We start from the raw sequence: 18580 nt of genomic DNA, 5'->3' as shown, positions 1-18580 counted from the left end.
TGACTGAGGCCCTGCTTAAACACTGGTTTCAATGCTGCCTCATTCCAGCCACTTTGTGCCGCTAGGGTACGAAATTCTACGGCATAATCAGCTGCTGTGCGGTTTCCCTGGTGTAACTGTAACAGCTGTGACGAGACATCTCTCCCTCCCGCGGGATATTCGAAAACTTTACGTATTTGCTTAGTAAAATAATCATATCTTACACAGTCATCCTGATCCCAGACAGTGGATGCCCACTCAAGAGCTCTTCCCGTTAACAATGACATCATGAAAGAGCATTTAGTCGAATCTCTGAGAAAAGCTTCAGGCTGGTTATTGAAATAAATTGTACATTGACGCAAAAATCCTCTGCATTTCTCAGCGGTACCATCAAACTTATCAGGTAATGAAAATCTTACCGGATCAGGCCTGGCCGGAGGGAGGGATTGAATATAGCGTGTGAGATGTTCGTTAGCAGCTCGTAGTGAAGTGAGTTGGCCTTGGAAATCCTTGATCATTTCATTCTGGTAAGCGAACGCGGCCTGTAGTTGCGTCAGCTCTGCTGGATTCTGTTCAGGCAAAGTATTCTGTAACTAAGACTGACTCGATTGAGTGTTTCAATCCATGTGCGGAGGTTTATTGATCACAAAAGCACAAACAGAGAGCGATATCGCGCTGAAATCGTGGTCAAACAACAGGCAAAAGGTCGGTAACAATAGCGGCAGTCCAATCAGTAAACTCATACAAAGGGTAATCCAAAAGACGTGGTCAGGAACAGGCATAGAGACGTAAACGTGCAAACAGTCAGGAGTAGATGAAACGCTTGGTAGAGACAGGTGTAAACTGGCAATACTTCGCAACATAATGCACAAACAATATGGCTTATAACAAGTGTAGACAGGAAGAGAGGCAAGAAGAACCGGCCGTGTTCAATACTCGGGAGATGGCTCCCTCTGGTGGTTGGAGGAAAGGATGGCAGATGCAGATGTTACACATACAACAATACCGGATGCTAGACTGAAGACAGGGAGGAACTTAAATTCACAATACTAATGACAAACAGCTGTGGGTGTAATCAGTGTCCATGGTGAATGATGAGTGGCGGGAACAGCAAACAAAGGATCACATGACAGTTAGTTACAACCAGGAAAAGACGGTGAATGTAACATTAGCTCCCCCTCTGGAGGTGGACGGAGTGATGAAGGGAGGACGACGATCCCCTGGTGGCGTAGGTGGATGACCGCTGGCACAGACCCAGAGCTCCCCAGATCCGACAGTCCACGGCCGAGTAGATGGAGGGTGGAGTCTAGATGCTGTAGAGCGGACCGACGGCATCTGGGGGACGACCGACGGAGACTCAGCAGGTGGATTCCGGGGCACAGACGGAGAGCTGGTGAACTCCCGCGACGTTGCTGGCCTAGGAGACTGCAGCGATGTTCTGACGATGACCGGCGGAGGTGGAGCTGGAGATCCAGAGGGCTGCGGTGACGTTGGCTCGACCGAGGACAGAGGCGACTCCGAGGAGCCCTCTGTAGCCGAAGGGGTGGAGGGACGGAGTGTTAACGATGTCTCGTAAGTCCGATGCGGAAGAGGAGGGATGACTGACCAAGGGGGAGCCGGCCGGATGAGGGAGACCAGAGGAGCCGTCAGTCGGAGGGTCTCCGGTGGAACCGTAGATGGGCGGAGCCTGGACGGAGCCGGCAGGTCGACAGGCCGAGATGGAGCGACGAGGTCGGAAGCTGGAGGCGGAGCCACCGGAACCTCTGGCCTACGTGTTGCTGGTGGGAGTGTGACCTGCGGCTCGATGTCACAGGGGTTCCCCGGAGACGGCGCAGGGCAGATGACATCCAGCAGCGATGTAGTAGGAGGACTGGCTGAGCATGGTGTTGTTGTCAGCGTGGATAGAGGATCTGTAAAGGAAACACAGTCCATAATAATGTCCTTGTTGGATGACGATGATGAACATGATGGGTGGGTTTGGGTGGGAATTATTTCATTGCTAAAGTCAATCAGCCAGTCCTGCCTCTCCGTAGTAATTTCTCCCTCGTCAGCAGATGTCGTGGGCTCACACCCCTGGTTAGACATCAGGTGGAGTTCCACTTCTGGGGCGTGGGGTCACCTCTGTCCTCGGGGTCTCGGGATCTGGCTGACCGGTAGCTGCCGGTGGTAAATCTCCCTGTGCGGGGGGCTCACACGAGTACTCCGAGGTCCGTGGGGAAGATACGGGCTCTGGGTCTGGCTGTGCTCTGGATCGGGGACGAACACTCTCCAGACACCTGATGATGTGCTCCTTCCAGCTGAGTCCGGAGGTGTCTGGGAGGTCCACGGGACGATGGTAGTTGGCCCCGATCCAGAACAATGACTTCAGGGTTTCTTCATCATAGGGGCAGGCGAGTGCAAAACAGATGAATTCCTTCTTGAACAAACAGAAATCGTGGTTCTCCCGAGCCACGATCGTGAACATGTCGCCATAATTCATTTTCGGATTTGGTACGGTATTCTGTTACATTAGTTCTACCAGAAAGACTAGGGGAGGTAAGATAACGTGACAACCATATTTATTAACAATCAGCAAGCAAAATGTTGTAAGAAAGTTCTTTGGCGTAGGCCCTGTCCGTAGCTCAGATCCTAAAGGGTTGCGGACTCTGCATTTCCTACCTGAAGATGAAGGCAGGGGCATAGCCGACCCCCCTGGGAGGTATGGACAGGGACCATCCTGGTAGTGGGGGAGGATGGAGGTGAAGGTTTGCATCAGCATCTGCAGACTCAAACATGTGTCAGCAATCTTATATACTCCAATTGCAAGTTAATGATTGGTTAGCTCTAAACTAATTGGTGATGTAACATTGAGTCTTCCTGGCAGAACTTACGCTAGAGCATTCATTTCTCCAAGGAAGATGAGGAAGGCGGGTTCAAAGACGATAATGTAGTTTAATCTCAAAGAGTAGTCAGGAAACATTGAACACACGTAACATACAACAATACCGGACGCTAGACTGAAGACAGGGAGAAACTTAAATACACAATACTAATGACAAACAGTTGTGGGTGAATGATGAGTGGTGGGAACAGAAAACAAAGGATCATGTGACAGTCAATGACAACCAGGACGAGACAGTGAATGTAACAATTACATCAAAATTACCAAAACTATCAAAACATTATGAGATAATAACAAATCATCTGTATGACGGTATGGCAACTTTCCCCCTTGGTATCAAAAATGGTATCAAATATCGATGTTTTTAAGGTATCATATCGAAGTTGGAAATTCTAGTATCGTGACAACTCTACACTGAACTGACATCAGCTGAACAATGACACTATGTTCTTTTTAGAGCTACTTTACAGCTGAATTGATTTCTGTTTGTATTATTGAATCATTAGCTCCTTTCACACAGCAATCCCATGCTGTTCACACAAGCAACGCAGTTCTGGCTTTTTACCGGTAAGAGACCATTCACACATCAGCAGCAAAATATCGGCAACTTCTGTGATGTCAGTCATCGGAAATTATCTTTAAACACTGCTTTGTTGTCTTCATTCGCCCGCATGAGGAGAAGCACTTTAATTTCACTCTCTGTTCAATTTGGCATTTTTGTTGTTTATTTTTCAACATTTTTTGACGTCTGAGTACGCTGATGAATGGAAAAGAAGGCAGGCTCTCGGCTCTCGAGCGTGACACGTTGAAAAAGCTGTGGGACGTGTTGCAACAGTCAAAGATGATCACCTAGAACATATTTAAATATGAAAACTATTAAAAAGCTTACTGTAAACAGCGTGGAGTAATCACCTCATCTCCATAAGAACTATGATTGGCCCAAAGCAGACTTCTTACATCAGCACATTCCGACTTTGCACACGCTCATACCGTTAATCTTCATTCTGCGTTCACACAGAGCACATTAACGGTAATTTACTGGTAATGTTACAACTTCCCTTACTGGTAAATTGCCAGAACCAATTTACTGGTATTTTTAAAAAGGTCCTGTTCACACATGATCTCTTACCAGTAATTTACCGGTAATTTACCAGTAAAGACTCTATATGTGAAAGGGGCTATTATTTTTCTGTTTATCCCTGTAAAGCTGCTTTGAAACAATCTCTATTGTATAAAGTGCTATATAAATAAAGGTAACTTGACTTGACTTATATAAATAATATTGTGCCACCACAAGCATTAATCCTAATGGTAAACTTAAAACTGAACTCTAACCCTAATAATAAACCTAACCCCAATCCTTTATCCTAATGCTGAAACCTCATACCTATGCTGAAAGTATACAGCAGCAGATTGGGGCACTAGATTTATTTATGACTGTCTTTTATTTGTTTGTAAATGATTATTTCTATGGTCATACGCTACAGCAAGCCGGTACTTATTAAAATGAGAAGTCATCAAAGGTTGAGTTATTGTGCTGCATTTAACAAGTGAAAGAAGATCGTCTGCTAGGCTGGAGATTAAATTTGAAAAAGCGTAGCGTGACGCAGGAAATTAAGTTATATCTTCCTACGTAATTTATTTTTCAGGCCGAAAACTAAATGAATATTGTTTGTGTCTAAGCAGAGGCTTGTTAAAAACTGTGGCGGGCTAAAAGACGAGATCCCCACTGGTGCCAAATTAAACAGTCAGCCAAAGTGGGTTTTGATTACCTGCCATCAGCCCTCATCAATCATGTCATGCAATTCAAACAACCCCATTATCCTCTACAACATAACACAACACAAGCTACTGGACGCTAAACACACACCTGAGCCAGCGGACGCCAAGCGCAGGATTCTGTGCCAATACGGTGGAGATAAGGAAGATTGGCCAGTGTGCTGCTTTTGGCTAAGCATCAAATTCAAGTACTATGAACTCCCTTCGCAAAGCAGATACAATTAATATTTAATTTTTAATTATAAATTAAATTTTTATTTATTAAACAAAACACCTTTTAATGATAGGCAGCAATAGATGTATGATTTCTTATTGAAAACAGAATGCATATGAAGTGTAATAAATCCTAGAAATCCCCCAGGAGCCACTTTTTACACTAGAGACTCAACCACAATAAATCATTTTTAATTGTTTTAATTGAGAAAATGCAACATCTCAATGTTATGCGGGTCTTTTTGTGGCCCATGTTCCTGTTTGGACATTTTCTGCAATTTTCTGCTTGTACTAAACAAACAAACTTAAATGAGTCAAATGTATCACGAGTCACAAGAGAATCTTTCGTAACAACACAATTCCCGAGAACTGCTGTGTTTTAATAGTGCTGAACCTCCACATCGAATTGTTCCTAGAACAAGTAGACAAATTCTGTTGCAATATTTATCAGCTGACATAGCTAACGAATGAACTGTGATGATCAAGCCCTCCTTCAGCAGCTTGCGGTTCTTGGAAAGTTGACGTTTCAGGTAATTGTTGAGGCCACATGCAAACCGGACGGAGAAAAACATGTAACCAATTAAGTCAATGCAGACCAATGGCCATATATTTTACCTTCAAAATTGTTTTTCTAAGGCCCCTTTGTTTGTTAAACATTCAAACTTCACTTTTTTCTTGTGTTTGGGACTGGTGAACACATCGTTGTCTGTATTCTATAACAGCCAAGAGCTGGAGATCTGTTCAACCTCAAAATCAAAGGAAATAAAGGATGGCAGGGCTTAAAACAGACCAAGACGTCTGGTCTTATTAACCTGGGTCTAGTCAGGGTCCAGAGACCAGCGACAGTCAACTCCTTAATAAACTCGCTCTCTCTGACACACTTCAGAGGTTTGGATTCTTATCCAACAATAAAATATGCACCACATTTTTGGGATGTGATAGAATCTTTTCCATTTTCTCCCAGGATATCTCTGATTCGAAACTACGAAAAGCTCCCGGTCCAGGACCACTTCATTGTGCAGGAATACTTGGATAAGCCCTTCCTAATGGAGGGCTACAAGTTTGACCTGAGATTCTACATTCTTGTTACTTCCTGTGATCCACTGCGTGTCTTCCTCTACAACGACGGCCTGGTTCGAATGGGTACAGAGAAGTACCACACACCAAACGAGTCAAACCTGGTAAGTTATGATGTCATCAAAGCGATGTGAAAATTTGAATTCTATGTAGTAAATGGACTAGTAAAAAGTCATCAAAACTGACTCCATTAAAGGATTAGTTCACTTTCAAATTAAAATTTCCTGATAATTTACTCACCCCCATGTCATCAAAGATATCCATGTCCTTCTTTCTTCAGTAGAAAAGAAATTAAGGTTTTTGATGAAAACATTCCAGGATTTTTCTCCATATTGTGGACTTCAATGGCCTCCAAACGGTTGAAGGTCAAAATTAGTTTCATTGCAGCTTCAAAGTGTTCTACACGAACCCAGATGAGGAATAAGGGTCTTGTCTAGAGAAACCATCGCTCATTTTCTAAAAAAATAATAATATATATATATATATATATATATATATATATATATATATATATATATATATATATATATATATATATACGTTTTAACCATAAATGCTCATCTTGAACTAGCTATCTTCTTCTGTATTTGAATTACGGCAGTGTAGACACTGCTAAGTGTATTGCTGCCCTCCACAGGTCAAAGTTTGAACTAATTGTTATATACTTGCACTAGCATATTGTATATGACAATTTAGTTCAAACTTTGACCTGAGGAGTACAGTAATAAACTAAGCAGTGTCTACACTGCCGGAATTCTAATAGAGAGGAAGAAGAAGAGAGCTAGTTCAAGATGAGCATTTATGGACAAAATGTATAAAATGTTATTTTTTATTTTTATTTATTTTTTTAGAAAGAGTGATGGTTTCTCTAGATAAGACCCTTATTCCTCATCTGGGATTGTGTAGAATGTGTTGAAGCTGCAATGAAACTCATTTTGACCTTCAACTGTTTGGAGGCCATTGAAGTCCACAATATGGAGAAAAATCCTGGAATGTTTTCATCAAAACCCTTAATTTCTTTTCGACTGAAGAGAGAAGGACATGAACATCTTGGATGACATGGGGGTGAGTAAATTATTAGGAAATTTTTATTTGAAAGTGAACTAATTCTTTAATGGTTAAAACCCTCTACTCCATTCAACTCACATAGACACTTTTCACAATCCAGCAACTCCTGGTAAAAAAAAGTAATTGTAAAAGCTGTTTTATATTGACTTTAACACTACATAATTGAGGTAACAGATATTAGTCAGAGAAGGCACCATATTTAATGTGATAAGAATGTGTATCTTTCAGCAATTCTTGCATAGTAATTTTTTGGTTAATCCATTATTGAATAAGTTGCCACATTGTAAAGTTTGTGCCAAACTGTCAATTTTTTTTTTTTTTTTTGTAAAAAAAAAAAATAATGTCATATTGTAAATCTTCATAAAAACATTCTTGTGTAAAATATATTGTGAATCTTAATACATAAATTCTTGCATAAAATGTTGCATTACATATATTCATTGTATTGGCAATCTTTTTATAACCATTCTGTGAATTGTTGTAAGGAAATAAATGTGACAATTTATATAATATTGGTTTTATTTACATAGATGTACTTCTTTGAGCTGACATTGTGCTTTTTCACTAATTTCAAAAAATGGCATCTATACTCTGATGTACTTTCATTTTTTTTTTTTTTTTGATTTCCTCAGAATCAGCTGTACATGCACCTGACCAACTACTCTGTAAACAAACACAATGAGAACTTTGAGCGAGATGAAACGGTGGACAAAGGCAGTAAGCGGTCTATTGGGTGGTTCACAGAGTTCCTTCGAACCAACGATTACGACGTGGCCAAATTCTGGGGCGATGTATCAGTGAGTTATTTTTATTTCTTATGCAATTTTTCTTACACAAATGCATCGCTTTGCTTCAGAAGCCATTTATTAACCCCCCGGAGCCATGTGGAGTACATTTATGATAGATGGATGCACTTTCTTCAGCTTCATACTCGTTGGTTTTGTTCACAGCTATTATAAAATTGGATGGGTATTGTTTAATATAACTCTGATTGTGTTCATCACAGTTGTGAGTAAAGCTTGAGGTAATTTTCATTTTAAAGTGAACTAATCATTTGTATCACACGATCCTTCAGAAATCATTCTAATATGCTTAAAAGCTTAATGTATGAGTTGCTGCTCAAGAAACATTTCTTATTATCAATTTAATGCATCCTTGCTGAATCATTAAAAAAAAAAAAAATCTTACTGATGTCAAAACTTTGAACAGTTGTGTACCCTTTCAATTTGTTTATTGTTTATTGCTTCTTTTTCTTTTGTGACTTACTTTTTATTAGATTTTCAAAAGAACACAAATATACAAAAAAATAAACAATAAATAAATAAATAAAATAAGAGTAAATAAAAATTAATCAAAACTGAACAAAACAGAGATAAGAAACAAATTCTGTCAGCACTGCTTACATAGAAGATGAATACTTTAGACATAGTTATACCCTAGATATGGATACTTCACAGTTCCAAGGAGATACTTCTACATCCCACTACCTAATGAACAGGTCACCAATATATTTTACAGCTCTTTGCCAGGCCTTTACCATTTTTGGTTTAGCTTTATTAAATCTAGCTAAGGAGCATTCCGTCGTAACTATTTGTTGCATATTCAGTAAAGATTTACTTATGCTTCTGATTATTTTGGGAAACGTAGCCCTATTTGAACAATAACTGTGAGCAAAGCATCAGCATCGAAGGTTGATTGGTTCTGTCTTTTGGCATTTGCGTATATTCAGATGAGAAGGAGAGATAGTTCGAACCTAGAACAATTATTTGCTAACTAAGCTTATTTTATTCACTGAATTTAAAATTACTTCTTAAACACATACTTTAGGATCAATATTTTTGTCTGAGGATCAATCCATTCAATACAACTTCAGTATCGAAAGTATCAATAATTCAGGATCAATCCCTAACCATTGGTTTTTCCATGCACATGCACTGATGATCTTCAGGTATTATTTTTGCAACTCATTTTAACTAGCTAACCCATTTAGGGCCTTTCACAAAGGTCATGTTCTTACATCAGTATGTGCTATTTTTTAATTGTCTATGCAAACTTGCACAGTTGCAATGTATTTCACTTTCTTTTTAGCATTTATGTCTTTTTAAGGAACTGTCAAGTTAAAAGAAGTTCTACAAGTTATGCGTATTGATGTCATCGTTTCACACACATCAGAAGACATCGCTCAACCAGATTTTTCTCCACATTTCTATTAACATTACAGATTAATGGCTTTAATTTCATATCGCAATGCATATCACAGCCCTGATGATAAGCTTATCGAGATTTGCAGTATTTTTCAGAATTCGATAGATCATGCAGCTCTACTTTAATCAGCCGCCCTGGCTCAGGTTTCTTAATTGTATCAAATGTTCCTTTCAAAAACGAACCTGTTTCCTGTCAGTGTGTTACCAGTGTGACAGCTTTGCCCTTATCTCTCCCCTGCTTCTGTTTGCGCTGTCTCTTTCTCCTTGCTGCCCACTTCACTCTTTTGATCTAATTGTGATTTTTCCATCTTTTAAATTAAGAGCTCATCCACTCACTGCACGTCTGCATCTGTTTACTCCTTTGCCAGGCATTCAGAAGTGTCACCATTGACCAAGCGTGCACCTTCTCTGTAATCCAGTGTCTCTGTATTGCTTTACATGTTGTTCTTTTTTTATTGAAATAATTTCTCAGGTGTGAAAACCGGTCTGAAGACCTTACTAATGTTAAATTCTCATTCACGTGTCAGAACAGATATGCATGAACATTTTGAGTCTATTTGAAGACACACACACACACACAATTCTTTCTGTTCTCTGTGGAGGATGCATGCTGGGATCTAACCTGCTTCTCCGGAACTGCACGTTTGGGGCCTGCGGGACGCTCAGCAAACGTCCCGCCGGTTATCTGCCCCTCATACTTCAACACAGCCTCTGTTTAATCATGCAGGGAGACCGTCGGCCTGCCAGACCTCTGATAAGCAAGTACAGCAGCTGATACAGGCCGTCTGTTCCTGTCTTCCTACGATCTGCCCCTGTCTTCCTGTAGCGTGCTGTCAGTCTTTGACCTATCATGTCTCTTCAGGGTGCTGGGATGTTAATGAGTCCCTCATACGGGCTGTTTGCACATGCAATGAGATTTCACGAGCATGCCCTCACCGAAAGTTAACACAATGTCATGCATATCTTGCGATTAGTGCAATTCAATTCACAAACGTCCACCTTTGATTGTACTGTTTGGAGTTGTTTAAATTTGTTGTGTTGTGTTTCATAACAAAAGTGTGTTTTGTGCGTGTGTTCGCAGGAGCTGGTGGTGAAGACCCTGATAGTGGCCGAGCCACATGTCCTCCACGCCTACCGTATGTGCCGCCCAGGTCAGCCACCAGGGAGCGCCAGCGTCTGCTTTGAGGTGCTGGGTTTTGACGTAATCCTCGACCGCAAGCTCAAGCCCTGGCTGCTAGAGGTCTGTTTTCACCTTCTGTCCTCAATCAGTCCACTTTTTGATCCCAGTTATGCTGATATACAGTATACAGTCCACATTTGATTGTCATTGCCTTTTAAATGCCAACATGATGGAGGATAATACCGCAATAGGACTTTTTTGTACATCTTGACCATCTAAACACTTTTATTTTATTCTTATTTTATTATTAGTACATTTATAGTGTTATCTATATGTGCTGACAAAAAAAAAAAAAAAAAAAAAAAATCTGTCCACACCTTTTCATTGCTAATTTTTCACTGCATGTCCTTAGTACATCTTGACAGTAGTTTTTTTTTTAAACGTACACACACACACACAAAAAATTTTGCACTGGCCCAAAATGTATTAGCAATACTCAGTAGAAGAGTAGTTGTTTTTTACAGGAAAAACAAAACTGCCAGCTGTATCTTGCCAGATAATTCAGTAAAAATACAGTAAAAATGTAAACATGTTTACAGAACAACCTGTATATTCTACAGTTTAGAACAGTAATTTACCAGTAATTAAAAAAAACAACAACAACAAAATTTTAAACCGGTAAATGCAACAGCTCTTCCCTAGTAAAAAAACAAACAAAAAAACATAATGCAAGACATTTTTCAAAATGTACATACATAATTACAAAATACACATTTCAGATATCAATACAATAGTTTAAATATTATATACACAAATATTTCATATTAAATATAAAATTATTTATCACTTTATTTTTAAACATTTTCTTGAATTTACCAAGTGAAATACACAATTATTCCATACACAATTATTCCATAGGTTTAACCCTTTGACAGATCTATTTTTTTGTATTAGTCCTTGCCCTTATTTTTTAAAAACATATGTAGTCTTTTTAGTTTATACTGACTTTCTCTTATTTTGAACAGCCTCTGGATACAATTTGGAAGTACATTTTTATATACCTTATACATTATCTGTGGAGTATAAAAATCCACTAAATCAACACATTTTAAAGCATGTAATTTATTAAACAATTTATTTGTTGGCTCATAATAGTCAGCGTTTTTTTATAATCCTTATAGCTCTTTTTTATAACCTATTTATTGGGGTTGCAGGCACTCCGCATATTGTACCTTATTGCTTGCTTTTAGCACCTAGAAATTTATTTTCATTTTTTTATTTTTGCTTGTGAATTTAATTTTTTATTTACGTCAAATCCATTAACACATTTAATGACATATCACTTAAGACTGATATAAAATTATGATTAAACTTTATTTGGAGTATTTCTTTATTGCACAATGTACATTTGTTAATGTTATGCTCAAGAATTGTTTTAATATCACTATTAATAAGTATTGTATGATCTCTGTGTAATATCAGTCTAAAAATGCAAGAAATTTAAGTGTACCTAAAGTATACTTGTAATAGTTCCAATTTAGCACAATCAAATATACTTGAGTATAACTTTAGTTGGACGTCAGTACTACTTCTGCACAATTAAAGTGCATTAAGTACAACATTTGTTCTGATTTCGCTGACTTTAAGTATACCAGTTTAGTATACCAAATGTACAATTGCAGGGTATTTGTATTTAGCACTTAAATATGTAAATGTATTTGTAGTATACTTAGCACAAAATAAATGTATTTCAAATACAATTTAGTACATTTTTTTCACTAGGGTTTTCTGCTGAAATAGCAAGACCACGCTGCTACTAAAAAGTGTTTTGTACTTTTAACATATACTTACATCCACCATAATAACACAAGTGGTAAAGAGAAAAGCCATGTTTTTCTTCAAGACAAGGTAAAGAAGGACATGCACACATACTGTATACAAAACACCATTATGGTAATACACATGGCACTAAAATAATGTAATAAACATCCATTTAGTAACATACATATAAAACCCTAATGTACTGATAACAAAAACTAAGAAAAAATTAAATTAATTGAATAAATAATTGTCACACAGGGAATTCTAGCAATATCAGTTTACGGCTTTTCACTGTTAATTATTAGATGATTTGTTCCTTTTACCTGATGAATGGTGCATTTAACAATATTTTACTGTAAACTTACACAAAATGTAAGGATAGCTCAATTACAGCATTTCTCTATATATAGTTTAGGAACTTACTGTTAACCAATTAACAGGTTTTTACTGTTGCATTTTATAGTCCTTTACAATTAAAATTAAAATAACACTGTAGGACATGCAAATATTGGGTACAATACTGGGTTTTTAATCAGTGCTTTTCAGTATTGAATGCAGTCTACCATCTTGGATTGCAATGCATTTAGGGATTGCCTAATTCATGAAGGATCTTTTAGAAAGCTCTTTTTGAATGAGATATCTTAGAACCATAATGTTTCTGCTGATCTTTTGGAACTGGTTTCACATTGGTTGCATTGCCTATGATGCCTAAAAATGCAGTCTAGGTAGGCAGCTCAGTAGGTTTTTAACAAAGATATAGATTGGAATGATTGCCAAATGATACCCAATTTAATTTTGTGGAAAGGTGAATAGGATGCATTCACCTCGGTTTTTGCTAAAGAATGTTGGGTTTTGCATCCTTTTGTTCAACTTTTCACCATTTAAGGCAAAACTTTCCATGTAATTCAGCCAAACATGGGACTCCCACTGAAAGATGATCTAAAGAGGCAGTTGTTTGTGTGTTTGAAAACAGTTGGTTTCTTAGATTCTGGGGTTTGGCATTTTTTTGTTCTGTTTCTCATTTTCATTTCCTTTTGCTGTGGTGTTCTGTAATGTTGGATGACAGTCATCTAAACAACATTTTCCAGCCGTTCCCAGGATGGGCATCTTTTAACTCGACAAACATAAAATGATTGTGCTGACTATGCCTCTTCACCATGTGTTTGTCATGGTTATTGCTTAACCATATAGCAGCTATTTTATTTATTTATTTATTTTTTTTGAATTTTAGAGGACACCAAACATTCTTCACAACCTAGTTGGCATTTAAACATTATTCATGGGTGAATGGACGTCACAGATCAAGGTTGAATCACTGTCGATTCTTTTGTTTTGCAAGAAAAATCAATGTTGATATCAAAACGCTGATATCAATGATGTTGTTAAAGTTTCAATGTTGTATTTTGTATGTATGCATGTATGTATTTTGTTAACCTTTTTAAAACCATTTTGTAATGGGTAGTCTGAGCTCTGTTTTGTGATTTATTTCAGTTCTGTGTCTTTATGTTCAGTCATTTTCCTGTGTTCATCAGTTTTGATTAGTTTGGTCAGGTGTGTCTCATTTCGTTAATTAGTTTTTTTCAATGTATTTAAGATCTGTGTTTCTTTCAGTTCTTGGTCAGTTTTTGTCATGTTTTTACCGCCTGTTCGTTCTGTTCCTTGTTTCTAGAGAAGAGTGTCTGATAAATCTGATACTGTTGCGAGTAGATCCATCTTCTCACCTTATAATGTTACATGTGACGCATTATTCGTTTTAAACATTTTTAACATTAAACTAACAACTGCTGGCTGGGCAGACTTATATTAGGGGCTTTCGCACTGAAGGGAGCCTTTTCATAGTTCCTAGAACTATTGGCTGAAGTACCTTGATTTTGCCGTGTTCGCACCACTGGAACTAGGAATGATTTTAGTTCTAGGAACTCCTTTTGGGGGAACTAAATTAGCTCCTACTTCAGAGTAGAGTCTAAACCAGCCCTATAGGAACTTTCAGTGACGTAAGTGTACGTTGATTGGTCAAACGCATGTCAAACACCGGCACCCGGCATTTTTAAAAAGCTATGTAAACATTTTTACTTCACGAACATGGAAAACAGCGATAATGGCATTTACCTGTTGTCTGCAGGGTTGTGTTCTTTCCGCCTCGATGATATGTAATACTGAAAGTTGTCATAGGAGATTTCATCTCTTAGCCCCACTTTTTGCTCTTTCAGTCGTGTAGATTATGCATTTACATTCCATCTCCGTTATCACGAATATCACGACACACAACAAACACAGCTCTGATCACGGCCTCCTCCATTCACAGGTTTTTAGCATTTGTAAATGCCGCGCTTAAAGACTCCGCTGATGGCCGCTTCGGAGTTCCTATTCCCGGTGCAAATGCAACTAGGAACATGACCCGGGGGAGAAATCAGTTCCTGGGGAACTACCCTAGTGGCTAGTTCCTATAACTGAGTTCGGTGCGAAAGCCCCTATTGAGGTAAATGTCAATTTTGTAGGGCTGTCAATCGAAACTTTAATAATTAAAAATATACTTTGTTTAGTGTCTATATCTTTGAACAATAAGCTGACCTACAGTCCACAGCAATCCATTCTGGAAATCATCTTTATCAATTTGTCCAACATAAACACAGAGGCCGTTTACATAAGGCATAAGCTGTTTACATTTTTATTGTTTTGTCTGCAATATTTTCCCATGGCATCTTTGGCCGTTAGGACGCATCATGCTGGCTATGGATTTAAGGTGATGTGTCAGGTACAAACTGTTTGAGCTGTCTGGGTGCATGGAACGTGTCCCGTGTGAATGGTTCTTCACTCATTTTACACTGCCTAACCACAGTAAGGGTGATTTTTATGACTGGCAAAAAGGTGGTACTTCAGGGTTAATTTGATCTAATCAAAAATTCTGTTATACAAACTGGTCAAGGCACGTGATTTAAAACAATAGCAGTATTTTGATATATTTGATTATATTGGCAGCCCTACACATTTTTTAATGCTTTTGACTTGAGAAATGTGGCTGCCTTTTACATTTAAAGTGGGGTTCCTGCACAACAGCAAGGATAAATGCTTAAATAGCAGCGTATTCAGGACTGACGTTCAGCATAAACACAGGGCTGAGTTTGCTTACACCAGAGCAAGAGCAGACTCTCTTCCCTCTTCCCTCTTTCCTCCGTTTGACAGACATGCTGCAGAAATGTAGGTCAGGACTGTGAGTTAAGACGGTTAGGATGCAGGAATGCTGGCGCTCTTACATGTGGGGTAATGTGCCGTTTGCTAACCCAGAAAGTTCCATGTCAGGTTTTCTGGATCGCCCACACTTCTGTGTGGCAGTTAAAGCATGACCTAAATCTTTTAACCCAAACTTCTGGCTGCAGCTTCCATCTTACTAACCGATTCTAGAATGTAAAATGCCTTGGGATGATTATTTTTTTTGCCATTGGTTAAATCCTCAGAAGAATTTGATCTTTTATTAGAAACATTTTATTTTTGGGGCTTTTTAGAGAGGGAATTTTACAAAGGGATTAGAATCACACTACAGGTTGAATTCAAACCTACGACTCCCATGTGAGCACCACTTTATGGCACATATGTGCTCACTGCTAGGCCATGGCTCTGAAAGAAATGGATCAGATTTTCTTTTTCTTCTTCTTTTTTTTACTTTAGTTTTTGGACTTTTGCCACTTTTTTAGTGAGACATTAGAGAGGAGATATTATTAAGGTAATAGGATCTGGTTAGGGTTAGGTTTTTTAGGGCGAGTAAGTTTGTTATGTGGTATTTTCTTCTATTTAACTTTTGCCACTTTTTTATTGACATAATAGAGAGGGGGTATTTTTTTGTAGAACTGGATCACGTTGCAGGCTTTATTTGAACTTGTATGTCCCACTTGAGCACCAAAGCTAGGCCACGGGTCCAGAGAAAGTGCAATTTTTGTTGTTGTTTTAAGTGAAGTCATTGTGAAATTTTGTTGCAGGTTTTAGGAATGTCTGGTGTTGAGTGACGGTCGTTCCCCTGCAGTTCTCCGGCACTATTAGTGTCTCTTTGCAGGTTTTGGGAGAGAACACAAACTGTGGTGGTAGATGCAGTCGTTCAGCCCCAGTGATAATGATCCCTCAGTGCTACTAGCAGCCGCCACAAACTCCCATCAATTAACATCCCACAAGCTCCTCACTGAGGGGGAAAAAAAGCTGTTTCTTTTTCACGCTACATTTACTGAGCGAACATTTATTTCCGATTTCAAGTGATTAGTCAAGACACATATCCACACTGCAGCGTCTGACGGAGAGAGGCAGGAGGTGTGATTTTCTGCTGTCTGTTCTCTTATGAAAGTTTCAAAGCTGACTGTCGTAATCTTTAGTGGATAAATATTGGCAATTGTCCGCTATGGTATTCTTTCAACTTCGTCCATCATCCTCTATTTAATTTCAGTTTTGATGGCTCACTCTTATCAGATATTCTATAAAATTTATTTCTTTGAAGCAGAAATTGTTACGATTGATCTACAATTATAATTTATTCAGGTTTCCGTACATCTGCAGGTCTTCTGATTCTTTTATCAAGACACTTTACTGTCTGCTGCAGTGGCAACAAAAAAGTCAAATGTAACCTCTTACTTTGACAGAGAAATGTCATATTTTCCTTTTCTTCATCGCTTATCAACTGTTTTTCATTTTATTTTCAGTTTCTTTTTCCTCTTATTTGCAAATGAGGCTGAAATGTCACCTGGGGTTTTACAATACCTTCAAACTGACAATTCTCTCTCTCTCACACTCACACACATTTTACTGAGAGCTCTAAAACTTGTGTTTTTAAAGGACCACGGCTAAAACATTGATACATTCATTGACAATCAACATTCAATTGCAACAATAGATCACACAAATGTTTGTTTTTGTGAATTGTGGGGACTTTCCATAGGCCGCAATGCATTTTATACTGTACAAACCATACTTTCTATCCCCCTACCCTACCCCTAACCCTTCTCCCCCTTCTCAGGAGAATACATTGGATACATTAAAGGGTTAGTTCACCCTAAAATGAAAATTCTGTCATTAATTACTCACCCTCATGTCGTTCCAAACCCGTAAAGCTTTCATTCATCTTTGGAACACAATTGAAGATCTTTTTGATGAAATCTGAGAGCTTCCTTTTACCACAACTGATGTGTGAGTTGATGAATGCTTATATGTGAATATAAGCCTAAATTAAATCTGTTCATCATATAAAGCAATCGTGTCTCTTCAGAAAATTTGAACAAAACCACTCAATTCATAGATTAGTTTTACGATCTCTTTATGAACTTTTTGAAGAAAACTTAAAAATGTTAGTCATATAGCTGTCTATGGAGGGACAGAAAGCTCTCAGATTTCATCAAAAAGATCTTCATTTGTGTTCCAAAGATGAACCAAAGTCTTATGGGTTTGGAACGACATGAAGGTGAGTAAATAATGACAGTTTTTTTTAATACAAATACACTTAATTAACACATATCATTAAGACACCAACACATGCACACACAAATACACATTGCTAAAATACGAAACACTGACATGCACATTTTTTAAAACCACACAAACACTAAAACAAGGGTCTTTAGGGAAATACCTAGGGGCCGCAAGAGATGCTTAATTTTCCACGACAATTTTAGAGAAAACATGTTTTTAATCTTTTTTTTCCAGGGCTGTCAAAGTTAACATGCTCACTAAAAATATTAAACAAATATGCAGTTAAATATGTTAATAATAATAATAATAATTATTATTATTATTATAATGATAATAATAATAATAACAAAATGATTCAGTAAATGAAGTCATTTACTGCTTTTTTTTATTTTTGTTTTCAAATGACAGGTTAGGAAAATAATTAATTGTAATCATGTTATATTGACAGCATACATTTTTAACAGTAAGAAATACAAACCAAATCTGCAGATAGTTATTTATTATTATACATTTGCATATATATATATATATATATATATATATATATATATATATATATATATATATATATATATATATATATATATATATATTATTATTATTACTATTATTATTTATTTTGACAAAAAAGTGTTTTGACAATGTGAATTGAAATTGAACATATTTTCAGGTTTATACATCTAACTGTACACTAATAGTGGGTAGAAAAAATCTACACTTACTGCAACTCAAAGTAAATATTTCCATAAAATATATATAAAAAAATAAAAAAGTCAGTACAGTGAAAATATAAAAGCTAAATATTTATTTAGGCTTAATCAAATCACACTTTTTTTCTCACACAGTATAAATGGGTCTTTATTCAATATAAAATACATATATTGCACATATAAAATATACATGGAAATACAGTTTAAAAGTTTTTTCTTTTTACTTTATTTTTATAACGTTTTCACAAATGAAGCTCAGTTCTGGGTACAAATGTTCACCTTA

The 18580-nt window shown here is 37.6% G+C and overlaps 1 protein-coding gene across 1 annotated transcript in view; it reads left to right on the top strand.

Annotated features, from left to right (window-relative positions):
• ttll7 (tubulin tyrosine ligase-like family, member 7) overlaps positions 1-18580 on the top strand; it is a 112447-nt gene that overhangs the window by 31685 nt on the left and 62182 nt on the right. The window contains exons 7-9 of the mRNA XM_067388538.1: positions 5817-6033; positions 7630-7794; positions 10283-10441. Coding sequence (XP_067244639.1) covers positions 5817-6033; positions 7630-7794; positions 10283-10441 — 541 coding nt within the window. The remainder of the gene's footprint in view (positions 1-5816; positions 6034-7629; positions 7795-10282; positions 10442-18580) is intronic.

Source organism: Chanodichthys erythropterus, chromosome 6, assembly GCF_024489055.1.
Source record: "Chanodichthys erythropterus isolate Z2021 chromosome 6, ASM2448905v1, whole genome shotgun sequence".
Taxonomy (NCBI): domain Eukaryota; kingdom Metazoa; phylum Chordata; class Actinopteri; order Cypriniformes; family Xenocyprididae; genus Chanodichthys; species Chanodichthys erythropterus.
This window is presented reverse-complemented; position numbering and strand designations above follow the sequence as displayed.